The 19,413-nt window shown below is 40.4% G+C and overlaps 3 protein-coding genes across 18 annotated transcripts in view; 1 reads left to right on the forward strand and 2 right to left on the reverse strand.

Moving 5' to 3' along the window:
• Positions 1-224: 224 nt before the first annotated feature.
• MKKS (MKKS centrosomal shuttling protein) lies at positions 225-5,165 on the reverse strand. Its single transcript, XM_063152847.1, has 4 exons — positions 4,091-5,165; positions 3,427-3,602; positions 2,694-2,804; positions 225-2,240 (listed from the first exon to the last, which is right to left on the reverse strand). Exons 1-4 carry the CDS (start codon positions 5,079-5,081, stop codon positions 1,800-1,802), a joined length of 1,719 nt encoding a protein of 572 aa, XP_063008917.1. The 5' UTR covers positions 5,082-5,165; the 3' UTR covers positions 225-1,799.
• LOC134416336 (uncharacterized) lies at positions 5,081-8,676 on the reverse strand. 10 transcript variants are annotated; one of them, XM_063152859.1, is made up of 3 exons: positions 8,655-8,676; positions 7,047-7,272; positions 5,081-5,507 (listed from the first exon to the last, which is right to left on the reverse strand). In XM_063152859.1, exon 2 carries the CDS (start codon positions 7,257-7,259, stop codon positions 7,068-7,070), a length of 192 nt encoding a protein of 63 aa, XP_063008929.1. In that variant the 5' UTR covers positions 7,260-7,272; positions 8,655-8,676; the 3' UTR covers positions 5,081-5,507; positions 7,047-7,067. The 10 variants fall into 10 exon arrangements, with proteins under 10 accessions (XP_063008929.1, XP_063008928.1, XP_063008921.1 ...); XM_063152858.1 differs by having other exon boundaries at positions 7,047-7,276; positions 8,655-8,673; XM_063152851.1 differs by lacking the exon at positions 8,655-8,676 and adding an exon at positions 8,069-8,201.
• Positions 8,273-19,413, forward strand: part of SLX4IP (SLX4 interacting protein) — an 83,427-nt gene continuing 72,286 nt past the window's right edge. For 5 of the 7 annotated variants that reach the window (XR_010027232.1, XR_010027237.1, XR_010027235.1 and 2 more), the window contains exons 1-3: positions 8,560-8,821; positions 9,583-9,717; positions 11,543-11,591. Coding sequence is in view for 1 of the 7 variants with exons in the window: in XM_063152848.1 (XP_063008918.1) it covers positions 11,565-11,591 (27 nt within the window). In the remaining 6 variants the exon portion in view is untranslated. The other 2 variants (XR_010027233.1, XR_010027236.1) reach the window with 2 other exon arrangements.

Below are 19,413 nucleotides of genomic sequence, written 5' to 3' on the forward strand. Positions count from 1 at the left end.
GTAGAAGGCAAAAATTCATTGTTATTAAAGTTATCTATATATGAAAAAATCTTTAGTTCACATATAAATGATTTTTAGCTATTTAACAAAAATTAAATTTAATTTTTTCAGTTTCTTAATCTGTGACTTTCTTTTGGGGGGGAGAATAAAAACCATTGTCAGCTCTGGTTCAAGACCTGTGATTCGACCTTCAGATACCAAGACAAAAGAACATTCACAACTGCTTCTGCTTGAATATTGTTTTAATTTTCACTTCACAGCTGTAGTCACTAAAGTGAACATTTTCCACACTGCATAACAAGCTGCTATTATAGGAAGTCAAATAGTATAATTCAGCACTCCGAGCTGGAGAGTCATAATTAGATGAAGTATTACCAAGATTCTTCTGTGCCTTTAGATGTGCACCATCATTTGACTTCATTATTCCTGATGTTTTCAGATAGTTCATGGCATATGGGAGGATCAAGATATGAAAGCAGCCTTATTAGCTTTCAAACCAGCTTTCAGCAGCCTCCATTCTCAAGCCTTGTAACATTCTTGCACAAGTCCCCAAAGTATGCCTTACAGCCCTGAAGCAATCATTTCAGGTCATAAAAAGATAAAGAACTTTAAATAACTCTTCATTTTTTTTTCCCAGGGAGAAAATGATTACTTATGTTCTCAAAATTAAAAGAACTTTGTACAGAAGGCCTGGAAAGATCAGGTTTTAATTACATATTTCAAAACTGAGTTATATATAACAATTCTACTGATTATATGCAGTAAACAAATATATTAAAATCTTAAGAGAGCAGGAAAAAATAAGCAGACTAGACAACAACTGAGTTGGACGTTTTCTGAAAATGCACCATGCATTATTTGTCCCCTGTGACTGAAAACAAAGAGGGAGAAGAAAAGTGGCAAAGAAAATGAGCTTAAGTAAGAAAATGTAGCACCCTTTTTGATCTTGCATGCAAGCTGAGAATAAGAAAAAGTTTTGATCATTCAGTCTACAGTCTTATTTAAAGATCAAAACAAGTCTGAACAGCTTAAAGCCTTACTTCATTAAAAGAAGCCATGCACAGTCAAAGAGTTAATTGAATGGTAAGTGGGACATTCTTGCAGCTTTGCTTGAATGACAGAAACTTCATTATACACTGCCCTGTATTCCACAGAAGATAATCAAGGTCCACTTCACAAAAGTTTTTTCCACCCAGTCTGCCTTTTATTTTCAAATCTTCTATTACCTACCTGCTACCTTAAGAGCTACAAGTTGAGTTTTTGTAACTTGCTAAATAAATTACATATATGAATTTAAATCTTTCACCATTTGGAAATAGAAACTGCATCTGCATATAGTATACGGTAACAAAAACTTCAGGACAAAATTAAAAACAAGTGGCTTAAGGTATCTGCTAAGCCTTTTTTACCTACAAAATTAAAAATACCAGTGATTCAATTCTGCTGTAATATAAAAGTCTCTTTAGATGTGTAAAGCTTTTGCTGAGACAGTATAAACCCTAATATATAACATTTTCTCAGCAAGTGAATCCATTTTTCCCATTCCTTTGAAGATGCCACAGAGCTAACCAACATCCAAAACTTTCCTTAATGCAGAGGGAACAGGTTGAACATTTGAAAATGCTTGAGAGCACAGGAGATTAACAATGAGAGGAGTTTTCAATGGCCAACTGTTGAATTTAAAATTTCTGTCTGCTGTCCACCCTCTAACCCATTCAAATATTTTAACACATTATAGATTAGCCTGCCTTCAATTCAGTGTTGTCTTGCTAAACAACACAAATCATGTTAGATCAGAGCTAATTTTGATCTTCAATTATGTATGAGAGATCCAAAATCAGGTTGGCTGTCTCCAGAGCTACTTGCAGGCCGCTGCACTTGGCAGCAAAGCAATCCAGAACCCGGAGGTCAGCAACCTTTACTGAGGGCTCTTGAGGGCAGCCCTGTAAAACAGGAGAGCCAGACTGGCCTTGCAAAAAGCTCCAGCCGAGGTCCTCTGTGCTACCACTCACCCCACAGCCGCATTTGGAAACTAAATCTGACCACCTGGAGACACAGGGAGAACCGGGGGGAACAAACCAGCAGTGCCCATACACCACATCTGTCAGGACTTCTTCTCCATCGTGACTAAGAGCGCGAGCTACAGACTCGAGGGCGCGGCAAAACCCCTCAGCAACCAGGCGGTACTGTGTCTGAGAACAACCCAGGTCTCTGAGAGTGCTGGCAGGCAGGCTGTAGCTCTAAAAGAGAAACCAGAACCAGGAAAGCAAAGTTAGAACACAGTTTCACAGAAGTAATTTTAAGCATGTATCATACTGCTGCTTTTTTCCCCCCCAAAACAGATGGCTCAGTTCTAACTAAAAAATGTTTCATTATTATCCCACGATAGGAAAGAGTCAAAGCAGAGTTCTGCATGATCATCTCTCAATATAAAAACCCTACATATTTTCAACACTTAAAAACATGCAGTTACTACAACAGATACCTAAAGAAAGATCAACAAGTACAAATATAGTGTTAATTTTAAGAGATATAATTAAAACTCAGTGCTTCAAATAGACTCCTTATTTTATATTAGTAGTTAGCAAAATGCCACATTAAGCTAGAAAGAGACAAGTGTTTTACTGTCACAGTGATTCTACATAAATTCTTAAGTACATTAAGCATCTTTAAAACCCTTACATCTTACGTACCTTGTGTCTTAGGTATGAAGCCAGGTGAGTTTCTGTACAGCCCCCTCCTAATAATGCCAAAGGTTCCTTCACTGTTAACTGCAACACGTGTTCTGCAGTTTCACAGACACGCTGAAAATCACAGAAAATTCTTGTTAAACATATCATGATTAATAGGATTTGTCCCCACCAGAATAAAATTTTCAGTAGTTTCTGCTACAGATTCCATAAAGTTGAATTACATGTGGATATAAAACTGCTGAGAGATTTCCAAACCTTGTTCACTTAATAAGAAATTGTCTTTATTTGTCCACACTATGGAAAAGCAGAAATAAAAAGCAGCATTTCAACCCTTCTTTTTACAAAACAGGGCTATATATAAAAAGTCAATCAGTATCAACGACATTTCCAGACCAAATGTTCAATGCAAAACAATGCTTGACTATCATTGTATGTGTTGCTGCTGGCTTTTTGCTAGGCAGTTTTGATTTTAATGTTCTCATAGACAAAGTAATGAAAATGAGAATGTTTATCCAGCACTGGCCTCAAGAACAGGTAAAGATGTACCTGTCCCTAAATAACTTCCTGTATTAAAACAGAGGCATTAAATGAACATGAGCACTTCAAGGATTTTGAAATTCTGGAAACAAATAATTTATGTACTGAAAAAACTATGCTTCCAAACTCAATGTATTTCATATTTCTCAGTATTTTTCTATTAAAAATATGACTTTCCCAGAAAATATTTACCTACCTTCAACTCATCCCATGCTGTTTCACTTCTGTTACAGAGTATCAGGCTGCAGATAACTGCATCCCCAGGAATGAGATGTAGAAAATGCTTTGAAGCAAAACTCTCAACACACAAATCCTTCAAGCTGCCATAACAGCCAGGAGGCAATGAATGTATGGAAGCTATAGGCTGTGAACCTGTCAATTAAAAAAGGAGAAAACAGTATGTGGCAGCATCAGAAGAGCTAGCTCATGCATTTCATAAGGCATCACCTTTATTCCTCTTGGCTTTTTAAGTTATATACATTGTTCGATACCTGTCATTTCAATTCCCACAGGAAATCACAGAAAGCAACACATTCAGAGTGCAAGACTTGGTGGCAATTTGAGATTAAAAAAAGTAATTGTTTCGTTTGCCTTGAATCAAAGTTTGAAAACAAACTGGAACTGGATATCGCTCATGCCACAAGCAGTAATAACACCTGTGGTATGCCACCATCAGGGCCTGCACAGAAGACCCAGTCACCTTGAAAAATGGTTTGTGGACTAGAAAAGAGTAACTCTTGCTTGTGGCTAAAGTAGAGGGAAATAAAAGACCTTCCTCTGCCATGACACCAGCCCAGGTGATGCTCCCCTCACAGAGACAGCTGCAGGACAATGGCTCAAGCAGAGAACTGGCCTGTTACCTGTCACATGGCCCAGAGGCTCCATCAGGGACAGCCCGGCCCTGTCCACAGCCACCACACCCTGCTCCTTCAGGTACTGCTTCAAGGAGGGATGCATCACCTTCTGGCACACCACAAGGCCCACCTCATCCTTAACCAGCTGCTTCCCCACGTTCAGCAACTGATTCAGCTCCGACACTTCCAGAGAAACTCCGTGATGGACCGCTATAGTTCCTTCCTCAGGGTTAGAGCCATCCCCTGACATGGACACACTGAAAAGGGCAATCTTGATCATGTTTGAACCAGTCCTTTTGACAGCAAGTGGTTTTCCCAGCTGGACTTCTGGTGCTTCTATCAGCAGTCCAGGAAGAACTGTAGAATCCACAACTCTTCCACCCTTCACAGGTATTACCACACACTTCCCTAAAACAGCATTAGTCCCAACGTGACATGGAACAGTAAATATAAAAGCCCTTAAAACCAGTGAGGTGAGATGATCAACTTCAGTTTTATTAAGCATGCAAGCAGGTTTGCTTGTTAAAATGCTCCGAACCAAACAAACAAGGGTCTCAACACTGCTAAAATCCACAGACACCCGGCAACCACAGGCCTCAGATTTCAGGTGGTCCACGCACAGACTCAGAAGATGCTTGCTTATTTTAATGACAGTAAAAGGTGCAACATTCAGGCTCCTGAAATTTTCAATGAAGCCACAGCAAAGGATGGCAGTGAACAAGCCACAGTCACTGAAACGTGACACGTGGTTCCGTACAGAGGCTGTCAGGACACGCAGCACGGGCTGGCTGAGGGAAAGGCGCCCCAGGAGGGCTGAGGACTGGGAAGTGGTACAAACACAGCCCCCCACACCATTGTGCAGCTGCTTGAGTCGACCAGCAGGACCGTAGGAAGATTTTAATATCCCACTCAGCAGAAACAGCGACTGACTCACTGCATCTCTACTTAGCGGCTCGCTAATAAATAACGGAGGCTTTCTAGCTTCAAGGCGAGACATTCTGAAGGTAAGATTTTAATTCTAGCCAAAAACACATGGCATTTTTACTTGGATCTATAATTCATTGCACTTTTAAATTTTAGGAGTGGTACATTTTAATTCTTTGCAGGTAAGGATTATTTTCAGTGCGAAACAGTATAACATTCCTGAAACTACTCATCACAGCTCTCTTAAAACGAGGCTTAAATCATGTTACAAAACAGAAAAATAGTGACAGCAGGAAGCTATTTCATTATGGACGATCTCTTCTGGCTTCTGAATGAGATAGAGCAGACTTTTTCGCAACAAAGTTTACAAGCATGCTTCCTATATGAACACCTATAAGTGACAGTCCTGCTACAAGCAGAAAGTTCTTTCTACCCCAGGAAGTTTTCTTCATCTTTTCTGGCAACAGGCACAGATGGAAACCTTCAAGCTTAGTTATACCTACAATAAAAACCAGAAAGATATTAGAATAATTGTTGGAATATTAAGTCAGAGTTATAACAAATAATCTTACGAAAATATTGTATAGCTTGATCTATTTTAGTTTTCACCAGGAAAAGTCACAGAAGGACAAATACTGCATAAAAAAAATCACTTAGACTGGAAAAAACCTTTGAAGTCTAGTCCTGCTGTAACCCCAGCAGTGCCAAGCCACCACTGAACCACGTCCCCAAATGCCACATCTACGCATCCATTAAACACCTCCATGAATGGTGACACAGCCACCTCCCTGGGCAGCCTGTGCCAGTGCTTGACAACCCTTCCTGTGAAGACAGTTTTCCCAATATCCAATCTAAACATCCCCTTGTGCAACCTGAGGCCCCTTCCTCTTGTCACTCGGGAGCAGAGACTGACCCCCACCTGCCTGCAGCCTCCTTCCAGGTGTTGCAGGAAACAATAAGGCTGCCCTGAGCCTTCCTCTCCCTGGGCTGGAGACCTGGAGCTCCCTCAGCACTGCTGACAGGAGCACTGCCCTTCTCAGGGCTCATTCAGCACCTCAGTGTCCCCCAGCAGTGCCGAGCACAGGGGACAGGCACTGTCAGCACACACTGGCTCACGTTCAGCTGCTGTCACAGCATTCCCAGGAACCTCTCCAGCCACTCTTCCCTGTAACTCAGCATGGGGCTGTGACCCCAGTGCAGGACACAGCACTGGGCCTCTTGAACCTCCACTGGCCTATGCATTCTATAATGCTTTTTAACTGAGGAAATCTACTAATATGATTTTGCTACAAACACAGAGAGTGCTTTAATTATACCTGTTTATCAATAACTTCAATTCTGACCACTGGTCTGTACCCTTACCAGCAGGTCTGTAAGTAGGCTACACACAACTTCACTGAAGCACCAAAACTACAGCAATTTCCACCTGATTTTACTCAAGAACTAAAGAACTCAACTGGTCAGCAGCGCTTGCCAGGCAACAAAAACAACAACTTCAAGAACTCTGGCTCAAACAAAGGTTTCTTACTTCAAGAGGCCCACAAAGAAAGTTTTTCAGTTCTTACAACAGTAAAACTGAAATCAGAGCTTATTTACATTTCTATGTGAACTCCACAGTATTTACACTTGTACTTAATTTTGTTTCTCTGCTGTAATCACCATTCCTACTAACACAAAACATGGTACTATGTACAGTCATAATTATTTCTGGGCAGTTTTAAGCCTAAAAGGACACTGTTACAGATCCAGTCACACGAGTTTGATTGCTGTCCTGAAGTTATTGGCGCTTGTTTTAAAATATCTTTAAGACATATAATCCTCTCGCTTAATTGATCTCATCATGTGGGATTTAGCAGTAGTTTTTGAGACTTATGATGCACTTTTTGGGTCCATGTAGGTACAAAAAATTAACTCAGTTGCGAAGGAGGATAAAGCTCCAAAAGACTAAAGTTAGAACACCAAGGCTGTATGTTTGAAAATTCCCAATTAATTCATCTTCTCCCTCAAAGACACAGATACAACTAATTAGGCAACTTACCCAAAAATCAAAGTACTAATGCTATTTTTCTTTACTTTTGCGAGCAGTTTGCATCATGAATGCCAGAATCTCACGGTCTGGAGAAAAATCCTCTGTCTTCACTTGGAAAATAGGACTGGACTTCAAGTAATACCAGCCCCAGTGTACTAGCCCCAGGCTAGCTCCCATAACAATCAGAACTTTGTTGTCCTTCCAGAAGGTTTTAAGACCCATTGCAAACTGGCATCTACCTAGGTAAAGATAATTTATTATTTTAAACATATTCTAGAAATCCTTTTTTTCTTACTCTATAATAACAATACTGAACAGATGAAGCTGAATGTTAATACCTTTAATTGCAGTGCAGCAGATGACTAAAATACTACACAAAAAGCCTTACTTTGTGAACCAAAAAAAATAGCCTCAATTCAGACATTTTGAAATGTTAATTGCTGCATTTGCTTCGAGCTTTGGCATGCTAAATCTGAAACACAACAAAGCTTTATCTAATTACAAGCACTACTGCCCAGATGGTAAGCATCAGAAGCCCAAAACCAGGTTCAAAATCCACCTTCCCCCCTATAGTTAATAAAATTCAATAAGTAGTTGGGCTCCTACGGCAATGCAGAACTTTGAAACTGCAGGCAAAGCAAGGTGCGAAGCTTCTGACACCACTTTACCTTTGTGCAGCTTTGCCTGATCACCTTATAGTATTCAGAAGTGGCACCATCACAAAGAGAGCAATAAATTAATCCTTATGTAATGAGAAACTGGAAAAAAACTACTTTCCATGGGATTTCTCACAGACACTCCTGTTTTATACCAAAACGCCTCACTGGTTTGAGCGGCTACAAAGCTGTAACTCGGAGAGGAAATGCTCCCACACCCGGCCCAGCTCCGTAGCCCTGGCAGGTGTAACCCGCCCCAACAAGCACCCCTCCCTTCATCGCGCTACGGAGCCCCCACAGCCCACTCCTTCTTCCCCGGACCCAGCCACCTTGAGGCGCGGGCGGCTGAGGGCACAGACCGCGGGCACGGCGCACCTGAGGCGTCTCCCCGCCCCGGGAGCGAGCGAGTAAGGAAGGTGCTACCAAGGAGCCTTCCCGGGGAGGAGAGCACTCGCCCGGCCCTCACACGTTCAAACGCGCCCCGGCAGGAAGTAGAAGCCCTGGTGGAAGCACGGCCCCGGACGTGCCGCGCCGCCCCTCGCACCCGCCATTAGCCGCGCGCAGCGTCACTGGCGGCGCGGCCCGCCTCAGCCGCCGGCGGCCATTTTGCGTGCGGGCAGCGCGGGGCGGGCGGCGGCGACGGGCGCGGCCATTTTGGGTAGGGCAGAGGAGCGGCGGGAGGCGGGCACGGCGTGGGGAGGGGTACGGACGCGGCTACTTAATGCCGCCCGGCTCTCGGGGTCGTGCCTTAGGCTCTGGCTTTACGACTCTCCTCGGTTAAACCTCTGAGGGGGGGCTCGGGTACTTTGGCGGTGGTGCCGGCCGGCCGGCTCCCACCGAGCCTGCCTCAACCGCCGCCTCTGGCGTCGCCTCAGCCGCTCTGTCCCGTTCCTCACCCCCGCCCAGCCTGGCCAGGCAGAAAAATACGTGTATATATCTCTGATTTTTCTTCCTTGCATACCTGCTACTGTAGCCACTCCGCCTTACACCTTCGCCCAGCTGTCTGAGGCTTCCTGTGGGCGGGCAGAAGTGCCCCGGCCAAAACAAGTTCAAATAAGTTTGTTCCCTGACCTCTGCTTTTTCTTAGCTCTTCTGCTTTCCTGTAGTCACTTTTCTGTATTCACTCCTGTAAGTACAAGAAATACTCCTGTGAATACACTTATACTTCTCCTGTGTTCACTCTTCTCTCTACTCATGCAGTCAGTCAAGGATATCTCGTTTTATATTCATTTGTTGTTGAATGGGTTTGTTTTCAATTTCGTTTATAGTTGCAGAGTTTTTGACTGTAGCCAAAAGACAAGTATTTAATGTCTGATCTTCACGCAGAAAGGAGTATAATTTTTTAATTCTATAGTAATTTTTCAGTGTTAATTGCATTCAGCTGTTCCACAAAAGTTAAAAAAGATAATAGTGCCTGTTTATGGCTCTCTGATGCTCCTCAGAGCCTCTCCTCCCTTTAGTTCTAGGTAGTTCTGTGGTGACTGGGTCATGTTTTGGAAATTGACTTATTGAGCCTTAAAGGTGAATGGGTAGTTTGTGAATGAAGGAGTGTGAACAACAATGAGGAGAAAAGGCGCTGACTGGCTGGAAGAGTATTTTTCAAGGGCTAAGTGGAGTAATTGGCAGTAGTGGGCATAGAAATCCTGCATGGCAAATGGGAAGATTGTGGTGTGTCTTTTCAGCACTGGGGATGCTTTAGGGGATGTGTGAATAGCTGAGCATTGCACTGCTCACCCCAAGCTTAGGATCCACTCCTGGAAACTGACTATTGCTGGACGGGAAAGGTTTTTTTATGTTGTGATAGTTCATTTCATACTACAAAAATAGTTAATATCAACTAACCCTACAGAGTTCCTTAGTGAGCGCTTGTTTGTTTCTGCCGTCCTCAGGTGCCCTCTCTCCTCACCCGGGCATGGGCCGTGTGTGAAGCTTGCTGCTGTATCTCCAAGTGTGTGCCAGGAGTTTTCAGTTCCTCCTCCCTCTGAGCTCTGCATTTGCTCACCCCAGGAAGCTGCTTTGCTAAGGTCAGATGCTGATCATCAGCTGGCAGAGGACACCTGAGCTTGCTCTCTGGGTCACCGTGTTTTCTGGCTTCTCCAGAGACCCCACTGCTCCATTTGACTCAAATTTAGGAAAGAAAGATATTCTGCCACATTATTTTTAAATGTGTCTCACTCTAGCTACAGGCAACCTATGTGTTTCATTCTAAATCATGTCTTCATGCACAGGTTGTATCAACATTTTAGGCCTTGGAGTACTACACATCCCACATCAGGACTTGTTTTTCGTAGACACATATATATATATATATGTATATATATAGTCTTGTGAGGAGTCTTTCTGCCATATTTGCTTAACTTCATATGTCCTTATGTGACGCTTACTTTAGAGGTTTGCAACACAAAAAGCATTCCATGAGACAGAATCTTGCTGTCTAACAGTAGCAGTTGTAACAGATCTGTGGTTTTGGTGTTTGGTGTTTTTTTTAAACACAGGAAATGGCAAAGTATTTTGGAGTTAGTTGTTTTGGGACTAGATGTTGTTTTTTTCTTGAACAATTGATGAGTGGTTTTCCTCATCTTCTGATGCCTTTGTATTGAGTATTTTTTCACCTGTGTCACTTCAGTGATTTCCCTGATGGTTCACACATAAAATATTTTCCTTTTTGTGTTCTGCGGATTTGCTTACATTTTGTCTGTCTGCTCTATTTCCTTTGTCTTATCTATGTGGTCAGTGCAAAGAATGGGGTAGTTGGCAAACTCCCAAAGTCAGCTTACTCCCAGGAAGAGCAAACTGAACCAAAGCTAACTTTTCTTGTGTATCCTTTTCCTTTTTATGTTTTTCTTCTATTATTTTGTTAATTGTATTTGGAGGGGATTGCTGCCTGCCAGCAGTTCTCACATGAGTAGTAGCAGACATGTTGCAACAGTATTATTCTGGAAAGCAAATTGCTACCAGAAAGAAATGAGTGATGCCAGGGTAAGTTCAGCTGAATTTACTACATGACTGAACTGAACTAGGATATTTCAAGTGGCCCAGAGCTCTGTTCCTTCCACTGTGTTTCTCAAAATTGCCCTCAGTAAAGTTGTCCGGATTTAATCTGATAAAATGGAGACGTTTCCAGGGCTGTTTGGTGCAAGGGAGAATGATAGCAGCATGGCACAAGGCATGATGGTGTTCCAGCTTCTGTGTGCAGGACTGTTTAAAATCACCTGTGCTACACCATGTAGTTTTAAAGTGGGGGTTTATCTTGTTTTGCACTTTTTTGAAGTCAAACAGTGATAACAATTGCATTTTGAAACATGTAAGTGTAGTGCCTGACAGAAACATGTATTCCCAACCTGACTTGGGTCCTGAAATTTGACAGCTCTCTCACAGTACTTAATGATTTGAAGTATGCAATGAGAAATGTGTACACATTCCTCAATTTTTAATGTTTTTGCTTAGGATCCCAAATTGAGTGATTTAGGTCCTGTTTGGGATAAGCAAGGGAGGAGGAAGTCCAAAGTTGCCTTTACTTTTGTGCAACCACCATAGGAGTTGGGTTATGCTGCTTTATGTGTGTAATATAAGATTTTAAATATACATAATGTGTATGGATGGATACCAGGTGAGCCAAAAGCTATATTTTCTTACTTGAAAGAGTTCTAAGTTTGTATTTCCTGTGAGGGTCAATTAAAGAAACCAACACAGGTAGCTAAGTAATTGTCCTTTAAACAAGAATTTTCCTTGTTTTTTTTTAAATCAGAGTGTAGGGTTTGAAGAACAGTAGTCATGAAGGAATGGGCCACAGATGTGAAATTCATTCTCAATTTCTGTAGAGATCACTTTTAATTAATTTCTTTATAGGACCAGCTTCCACTGACCTATCATGGCATCCAACAAATTTGTCATTAAGGTAAGCAGAATGTCATAGCTTTACAAAAAATAATAAATCTGTAACACTGATTAGAATGTGTCTGTTGATACTAAAAGTGCATCCTTCAGGTTTCTGGTCATGGTAGCATACCTTATATGAGCTTTTCTCTCCCTCTGGAAGCAAACTTGGAATTACTGCTGTATCATGGCAGAGTGTGTCTGGGGTCAGCTGAGGATTAAAAGGCTGTGACTAAAAGTGATCAGTTGTGCAGCGAGAATTAGAAACTGCATGAATTCTCAATAAAACACTATTTTGCTACCTGAAGTAAAATTTTGGGTGGATTCTTTTCTTACTGTGATCTTGTAATGCTACTTATGTACTTCCCAGTTCTGAGGATTCCTGGTTTAAGTTGTAGCAATGTTCCTAAAGTATTAATTTATTTGTTTTGTTTCTGCCTCTTTTTCCATTTTCAGGGATTGATTGTTTCATGTGCAATAAAATGCTATTGAAGTTCATTTTGCAAACAGTCCCAGACTTTTAGTTATGAACTGAAGAGCAAAACTTTTCAAAACATTCTGTGGTAAACATAACACTTCATAATTCTACTACTGTGACTATTCCAGCTAATCAATAAATAAACCTAATTGTGATTAGCACAACATATTATTCTCTTGGAAGTGTTTTTCCAGGAGTTTTCATAACACAGCAGATTTTTCTTCTGTGGGTATGCTTGGAATTTTTTGGAGGGCAGCTACAAAATCCTTCCTGAGTGATCAGGCTGTGGAAGCTGTCAAAACTTGGTTTTGTGGGTAACCAACCTGTTTAATGAGAAGACCAAGCATTTAATTTTTGTGTGTTGCATGTTCTTTTCCAAGGAAAACCGCTGTCATTTAGTGGCATGTTTGCTTTATAATTTTACTATTTAACAGGACTGTAAACCTCCAGAAGGTTAACAGTATCATGTTATTCACTGCTGCTGAGTTGATAGAGGGACTTACAGGAGAAATATATTTGATTTTGAGCACATTTTAGCTGATACTCTGAGTCTGTGCACCACTGATGTGGGTAACAACAGGAGCTGAGGCTGAAGGCATTGCTGTTCTCAGCTGAGAACTCTTGATATCATCAATATTCATGTAAGTGCCCAATAAAAGTGGTGTGAGTTGGCATGTCTTTACTCAATATAAAGCCTGCAGACTCTTGGTTTCTGATGTGCATCATTACAGCTTCATTATTCAGCAAGGATGTGTAACTGGTATTCAGCATGGACCTTGAAGTCACCGAGTTTAGCATCCCTGACTGCCTGACCAAGGCTAGGTTCTCATTGAGCATGTCTGTAGGTAGGAATATCACAGATAAAGCTTTTGAAAATGATAATATGGAATGCAACTTTTTCTTTCTTACAGTAAGTGAGAAATGAGAGTAAGTTTTTAAGGTTTTGCATGTACCAAGTGCTGAAAATTAACTTTACCTTGACCTGATTGAAATTCACTTTGTGCACAGATTAACATTTTACTTATTAGGTCACAGATTTTGTTTGTCAAGTTTTGCTTCTTTAAATACACTGGATTTGTATTTCATTTTTTAAGACTTTTCAGCTTTCAGGTAAGTTTTGCACAGAAGATCCCCATGCAATAGATTCTCCATTAAACACTATTCCTACTTGTCACTGCAGGCAGAGTACAGAGAATACTCTATTCTTTATTTTAGATTCCCTGATGGGAGTATTTTACTGAGTCTGAAAATGTTCAGGACAGATGTGTTGGAGCAAGCCCACAGGAGGGACATGAAGATGGAGCCCCTCTCCTGTGAGGAAAGGCTGAGAGAATTGGGGTTGTTCAGCCTGGAGAGGGCTTCAGGGTGACCTAATTGTGGCCTTCCAGTACCTGAAAGGAGCCTACAAGAAAGGTGTAAAGGGGCTATTTCCTAGAGCATGTAGTGACAGGGAAAAGGGGAATCGCTTTAAACTGAAGGAGAGTAGGTTTAGATTAGATATTAGGAAGAAATTCTTCCTTGTGAGGGTGGTGATAACTGGAACAGGTAGCCCAGAGAGGTTGTGGATGCCCCATCCCTTGAAGTGTCCAAGGCCACTCAGAGCCCCATCCAGCCTGACCTGGTCTAGTGGAGGGTGTCCCTGGCCCTGGCAGGACGTTAGAACTGGTGGAGGGATGGTTTCTAAGGTCCCTTTGAACCCAAACCACCCCTTGATTCCATGTTTCAGGTGACTCAACTTGTCTTCTACATTCTCTACTTTTAAGCTTTCAGATTTTGTGAACTTGAATATGTGAATCTTTCTGGTAAGAGAATGAAAAGTGCAGGTTATCAATCTGTCAAATCTTAGCCGACTATCAAGTAATTTAGTGGAAACCCCCTCTAATTTGTTTAATTTAGCTTCTGATTGATGCGCGTTTTATCTGCACATCTTGGCACCTCGGTGCAATGGTCGGTGACTTCCAGAGGAGGGAGCAGTTGGCCTGTTTTTGAGAGGCGAGCCTAAACTTGGCTTTACGGGGCGTTGAGAGATCGAAATAAACTAATTGATGCAGTAAAGTAACTTTAAACCTTAATACAGAAACTACATTAGGTCCTAAACACACATTCTTCACCTACCAAGCAGCTGGATGATATAGTCTTGTGATTTGCAATAGATAATATTTTATGCAAGTTAATTTGATCATCAGTTTTCTATTTTATATTGATATTTCATAAGCATTGCATGGTAAAATACCCCCACCATATGAATTTAATTAATCTTTCTCTGTGTGTTGCTAAAATATTTTATTGCTGTTCTGAGAAATAAATCTTAACTTTAATTGGTGAGGCTTAAAGCAAAATCTTGAACTCTATATGGATTTCAAAAATAATATCACTAGGGCCTTGCTTAAAACTTTGGACAAAGTAGAAAGAATTCCTCTTCCAGAATTGTGTAAATTGACTTTATTCATGCCAAGCTGCAGAACTAAATATAGTAATTTTTATGGCTTCAATAGAAAAATTTCATTTACTGTTTTCTGCAATTTGTTCATTTGCCAAAGACAGAAGAGTAACTTGTTACTGCATTTCAATAGCTCAGCTCAAAGGAAAGCTTTTTTTTTTTTTTTTTTTTTTGCTTTGTTTCCTACTTGGAGCACTGTTCTGTCTCCAATTTGTAGGCCTTGGATTAAGATCATTGTAGTTTTAGTGTTCCCTCTGGTCATCCAGCTCACTCGGCAATTGATTTTTCAGCATTGTTGCTCCTTGTTACCAATTTAAATTATTGCATGCTGGACATTTATGTGACTTTTTTGATCATTCCTACTAATTTTTTGTTTAAGTGGCAAGTTAATTTGAAACAGCAAGCATAGCTTTTTGTTTTATATTGGGAGCAAAGATGGAAATACTGGGTAGATTGGACAGGAAGATGACAGTGGGATCATAATATGATCAGTTTGTATACTTTGTATTTTTACATTGATGTATCTTAATGTAATCATTAAGAAACTGACTTAAAACCAAAGGCATCCTAACATCTGTCTTTTGAACTTAGGAGTGCTCCGTGAAAGAAAATGTGTGTAGCAAGAGAACACATTATAGGCTGGAAGAGCAGGTAGAAGGAAGTGGAAAGCCCTGTTCCTGTCAGACAATGTCCCAGTATGGACTGACAGCCCTGGCTGGGCCATTCTGGGGTCTGCTCACACACCTGTGGGTTGGCTTGGGTGTGGAAAAACAAGATGAGACTTAATTATGATATTTGCAATGTTTTCTTTTTTTAGCCACCAGCTGAAATGTAATACAGTGACAGTACATTGGCAAAGGTTTCTCCACCAGTTGTGCCCATCTGGATGATTCTTGGTGACATCTCAGAGGGCTTGGCAGACTAAAGTGCACATTTCTGTGAAAATGTCCATCGAGTTAGCTGATCTATATTCCTGTAAATATACCATTAAGCCAGAATACTTTTGTGAGAAATTGATGTGTTTTCTTCTTCTTGGGAGTTGTTTGGAGAGAAAACAACTCTGGAGATGAGTAGGTTTTCTTACCTGCTTTTTTATTTATCTCTTATCCGATCTAGTGAGTGATTAGGGATAACAGATGTGTTTACTTCTATATTAAGTCCACAGATACATGAGTGCAGTGCTCTCAAGTGGAGAGCAAGGATAAGGAATGCTGTTTATATTTAAAGTAAATTTTTATATAATGTGACTGCTCAGAGTTATGAGACTGATTCTGCAGCTGCTTTTTTGTGTACATAGTTGTGAGCGCGTTAGCATTCTGAGTTTTGGTTTGAGAATTAGTCTTTTTTGAGAGTACTTAGTTAAATTAACCAATAAATACAGTATCTGATGTTCATTTCTTTTCCCCTTCACTGCAAAATGAAGATATTTTTATGTGAAATTCCTGTGGTTGGAGTACTCAAATGTTTCAATAGAAACATGCTAAGATTAGGTTTCTGTGATTTAAATAGAATTTTCTAAAGTATTCTAAATCTAAAACCGAGGTGCTGGTGTTCTCTAAACAGATTAAGGGTTGTTGAGTTTTACAAGTATTGTGTGTTCTTATATTTGCTGTTTGGGTCTTTAAAAACTAAGAAATGGTTACGTTAACCATTAAATAGTGGTTTTCTAGAGATGGAACTTTGCTGAAGTGGTATTGCTCAGAACAGCTGGAAATACAGGTGGTTGAAATTGGCATTATCAAGTAGCATCACACTTCACTCACTGTCATATTTGTTTCTGTATAAACAGATAATATGGGACACTTGTCTAAAAGGGCTTAGAAGTCTTAAAGAAGATGATGAAAAAGGGGCAGGAGGGAATGTGACTTAAAATAGGAAGTGCAAACAATAATAATGGCTGGAGGGACATCTATTTAGTTCTCTTTCTTAATGCTCCAGTAAATTCCCAATTTTATGGGACCAGATATGGAACAGCTAAAGGGATGAGTAAATAAGTTCCAGAAGAAACAAAAGAGGAAGTTGGGAGGTAGAAGGGGGAGGAAAATTAAGTGTACAATGTAATTCTAAATCTCCTGGAGTCAATGGAAGTTTCCTCACGACCTCAGAGGATTAATTTTCAAGCCTAGGGAAATGATGAGTGGATGAAGAGTTGAGAGATTAAAGTGTTAGCCGAGGAGAAAGGAATAGGAAGCCAGAGGGATAAACAACAATAGTGGAAACACTGCTTTCATGGGGATCACTTCAAATAAGGAATAAAAGGATCATTCAACTTGCATTATTACTTTCGGTAGTTCAAATCTGATTAGTTTTTAAAGTACCACGTGTGCATGAAAATCAGGTTTTTTGCTAACTGTGAGCACTATACTGCTGGGGCAGTGATATGGGATTCTAAATACCCACCATACTACATAATGTGGGTTTTTTTTTTAAATCTAATTAATTCAAAGATGTAAATTCCATGATATTTGCCATGCGCTTTATTTCTGACCAGCACTGCCAGGTTTTACACCTCCACTGTTGGCTTTGTGGAGATCCTGGTGGTGCTGCGTGCTTGACCCCAGAGTCCAGCCCTGAAGGAAGAAAGGATGGGAAACTTGGAAGGAGACTTGAATCTCCCTGAGTCCAGCAAAACATGAGGGCTTAGCAGCGATGCTGTGTGGGGTCACCGAGTGTCTTTAGGTCCTGGGAGAGGCTTCAGCTTACACTGTAGGTGACATTCTTCAATTCTTTCCACTGGGTTCAGATGGAGGTTAGTAGGCTGGGAGGTAGAGAGAGCCATGTTTCATGCACCACCTGGTACAAACAGTTTCGTGATGGGCAAATGCAGATTTTGTTCTTGATGGTATGATAATGAATATGATAATATTTTTTGGTAAGTTGTCATGTATTCTCTCCTTCTTTTGGACAATGTAGATGGATTCTAGTATGTGGGAGCTATCTGAATATTTGGTGTAAGAGTGTATTCTGACAGTACTGTGGAGTAAATGAGAAAAGAGTGACTGACAACACGTTTTCATTCTTTACTGATGGTTAATCCGTGTAGTTCACAACTTCCTTAAAAGGCATCTATTTTTAATAGCAAAATTATTTCTTAATTTCAACTCTCAAAGAAAAGATTTGTTTCTGGACATTTTGTGTTCCAGTTTAGGACATTTTGTGCTCCCTGCAGAGCTTACTCAGCCATGACTTTGCAGTATTTTTCTTGAGTCAGAAGCCAGACTTTTCCTTAAATAATGGTACCAGAGCACATGGCCCCTGTTTGATTGTTGTGCTGCAGTCATGGCTGTGCACGGGCACCTATGACGCTCAGCTCTTGTGAAAACCCTTTAAACTGCTGATAAAACGGTGACTCATGGTCACCTGATGAAAACAGATTCATTACCATGACTCCAGAAAGTTCAGCTCCCATGAAGTGTTTCACTTCCCACACTAGTTCTTCTAAAAGAGATGATGCTGCAGTTATTTTCTAACAGTTGACAGCTGCCCAATTAAGTGCGACAGTGTGGTTGGAAAAAATTGGAATTCCAGACTTCTTTTAATAATAGTTTAAGAACTAAAATCTGTATGAGCTATGAAGCAGTCACCAACATTCTTCACCAACAGCGTTACTTGAAGTGATTTCTAATCAAATTATACATTTTGGATTTAATATACCACTACCGAATTAAGTACTTTTTGCAGTGGATCTGACCCAAACCTCACTGGAGTCAATGTGTTTTGGATCAGAGCCTATAGAAGTGTATTGGTAGCATGCTGTAGCTTAACTGAGGACATGCTAATTCATTCCATAAATGGTCTTTCTCAGTCCAGTTTATCTGTGTTTTTAATGTATTGTGTTTGTCTGTAATGTCAGTGTGTAAGGAAGTTGGGTTGGAAAAATATGGAAAAGGAATACAGCCAAATAATAAAATATAAATGGATTTTAATTCCAGTGTGAAACAAGGACAATTAAATCCTCTGCATTGCTGACTTGTGATTCCCCAGGGACTGTGAAAGGATGGGTGAATTAAAATAGAAATATGAAAAAACCCTGTTGCATGTGGATGGTTTTATGTGATAAGGCAGAAAAAGGTTCTCACCAAGGATTTGAATGTAGGGTAGTGTAGGATGTGTCACTGACTCTTACATGATTGGGAGTTTGACTGGTGATTATTGTCTTTACCTAGTTTCCCTCTTTTTTGACTGGAAATATTTGACACACAATGCTTAAGAAAGTCACCTAACATGTATGATTGAAACTTGCTACAGTAATGACTAATATAAATAGATGTTGGCTAAGTAATTCATGCTTTAAAATTTAACATGCAAACTCCTATGTTTTTTTTTTCTTTATTACATCTTCACTTCTGCTTGGGCTTTTTTGCCATTTATTTTCCAACTGATTAATTTTATGTTAGATGATGAACATCATAAGTTTATTTTGTGTTAAAAACTTGCCTAGCTTGAAAAAGAATGGTCTCATCAGAATTGAAAATTAGCTTAAGATTTTTTTAAAAAGGTAGAAGTAAGATAGATTTCTTAGCTGTTTTAAAATCAGTCATACAAACTTTGTCAGCAAATTACATATGAGAGAGTCATGGCTTGTTTGCATGGTGGTGTTTGTTTTTCCCCTGAATACCTCTCCACCGTTTTCATTACCACAAGCAATATTGTAATGGAAAGGCAGTTGCAGATCTAATAAAGAAATTGAGTAATAATGTTAAAAACCCCCTTAGAAATTCAAGCCCCAAAATGGAGTGAAGAGGTCTCACGATTGAGAGAGAACTCTCACTGCAGAACACAATTCCTGTGCAGTGTGTCTGCATCTGAGCCCTTCTGTTGTTGTGTGGTGTTGTTTTTTACAGAATCCATCTCCTGCCTTTGTGTGATGTTGCTTGGCCAAAGGACAGAAAGCATAAACACCTCTCAATAAGGCATGGGAGTCAG

Source organism: Melospiza melodia, chromosome 3, assembly GCF_035770615.1.
Source record: "Melospiza melodia melodia isolate bMelMel2 chromosome 3, bMelMel2.pri, whole genome shotgun sequence".
Lineage (NCBI taxonomy): Eukaryota > Metazoa > Chordata > Aves > Passeriformes > Passerellidae > Melospiza > Melospiza melodia.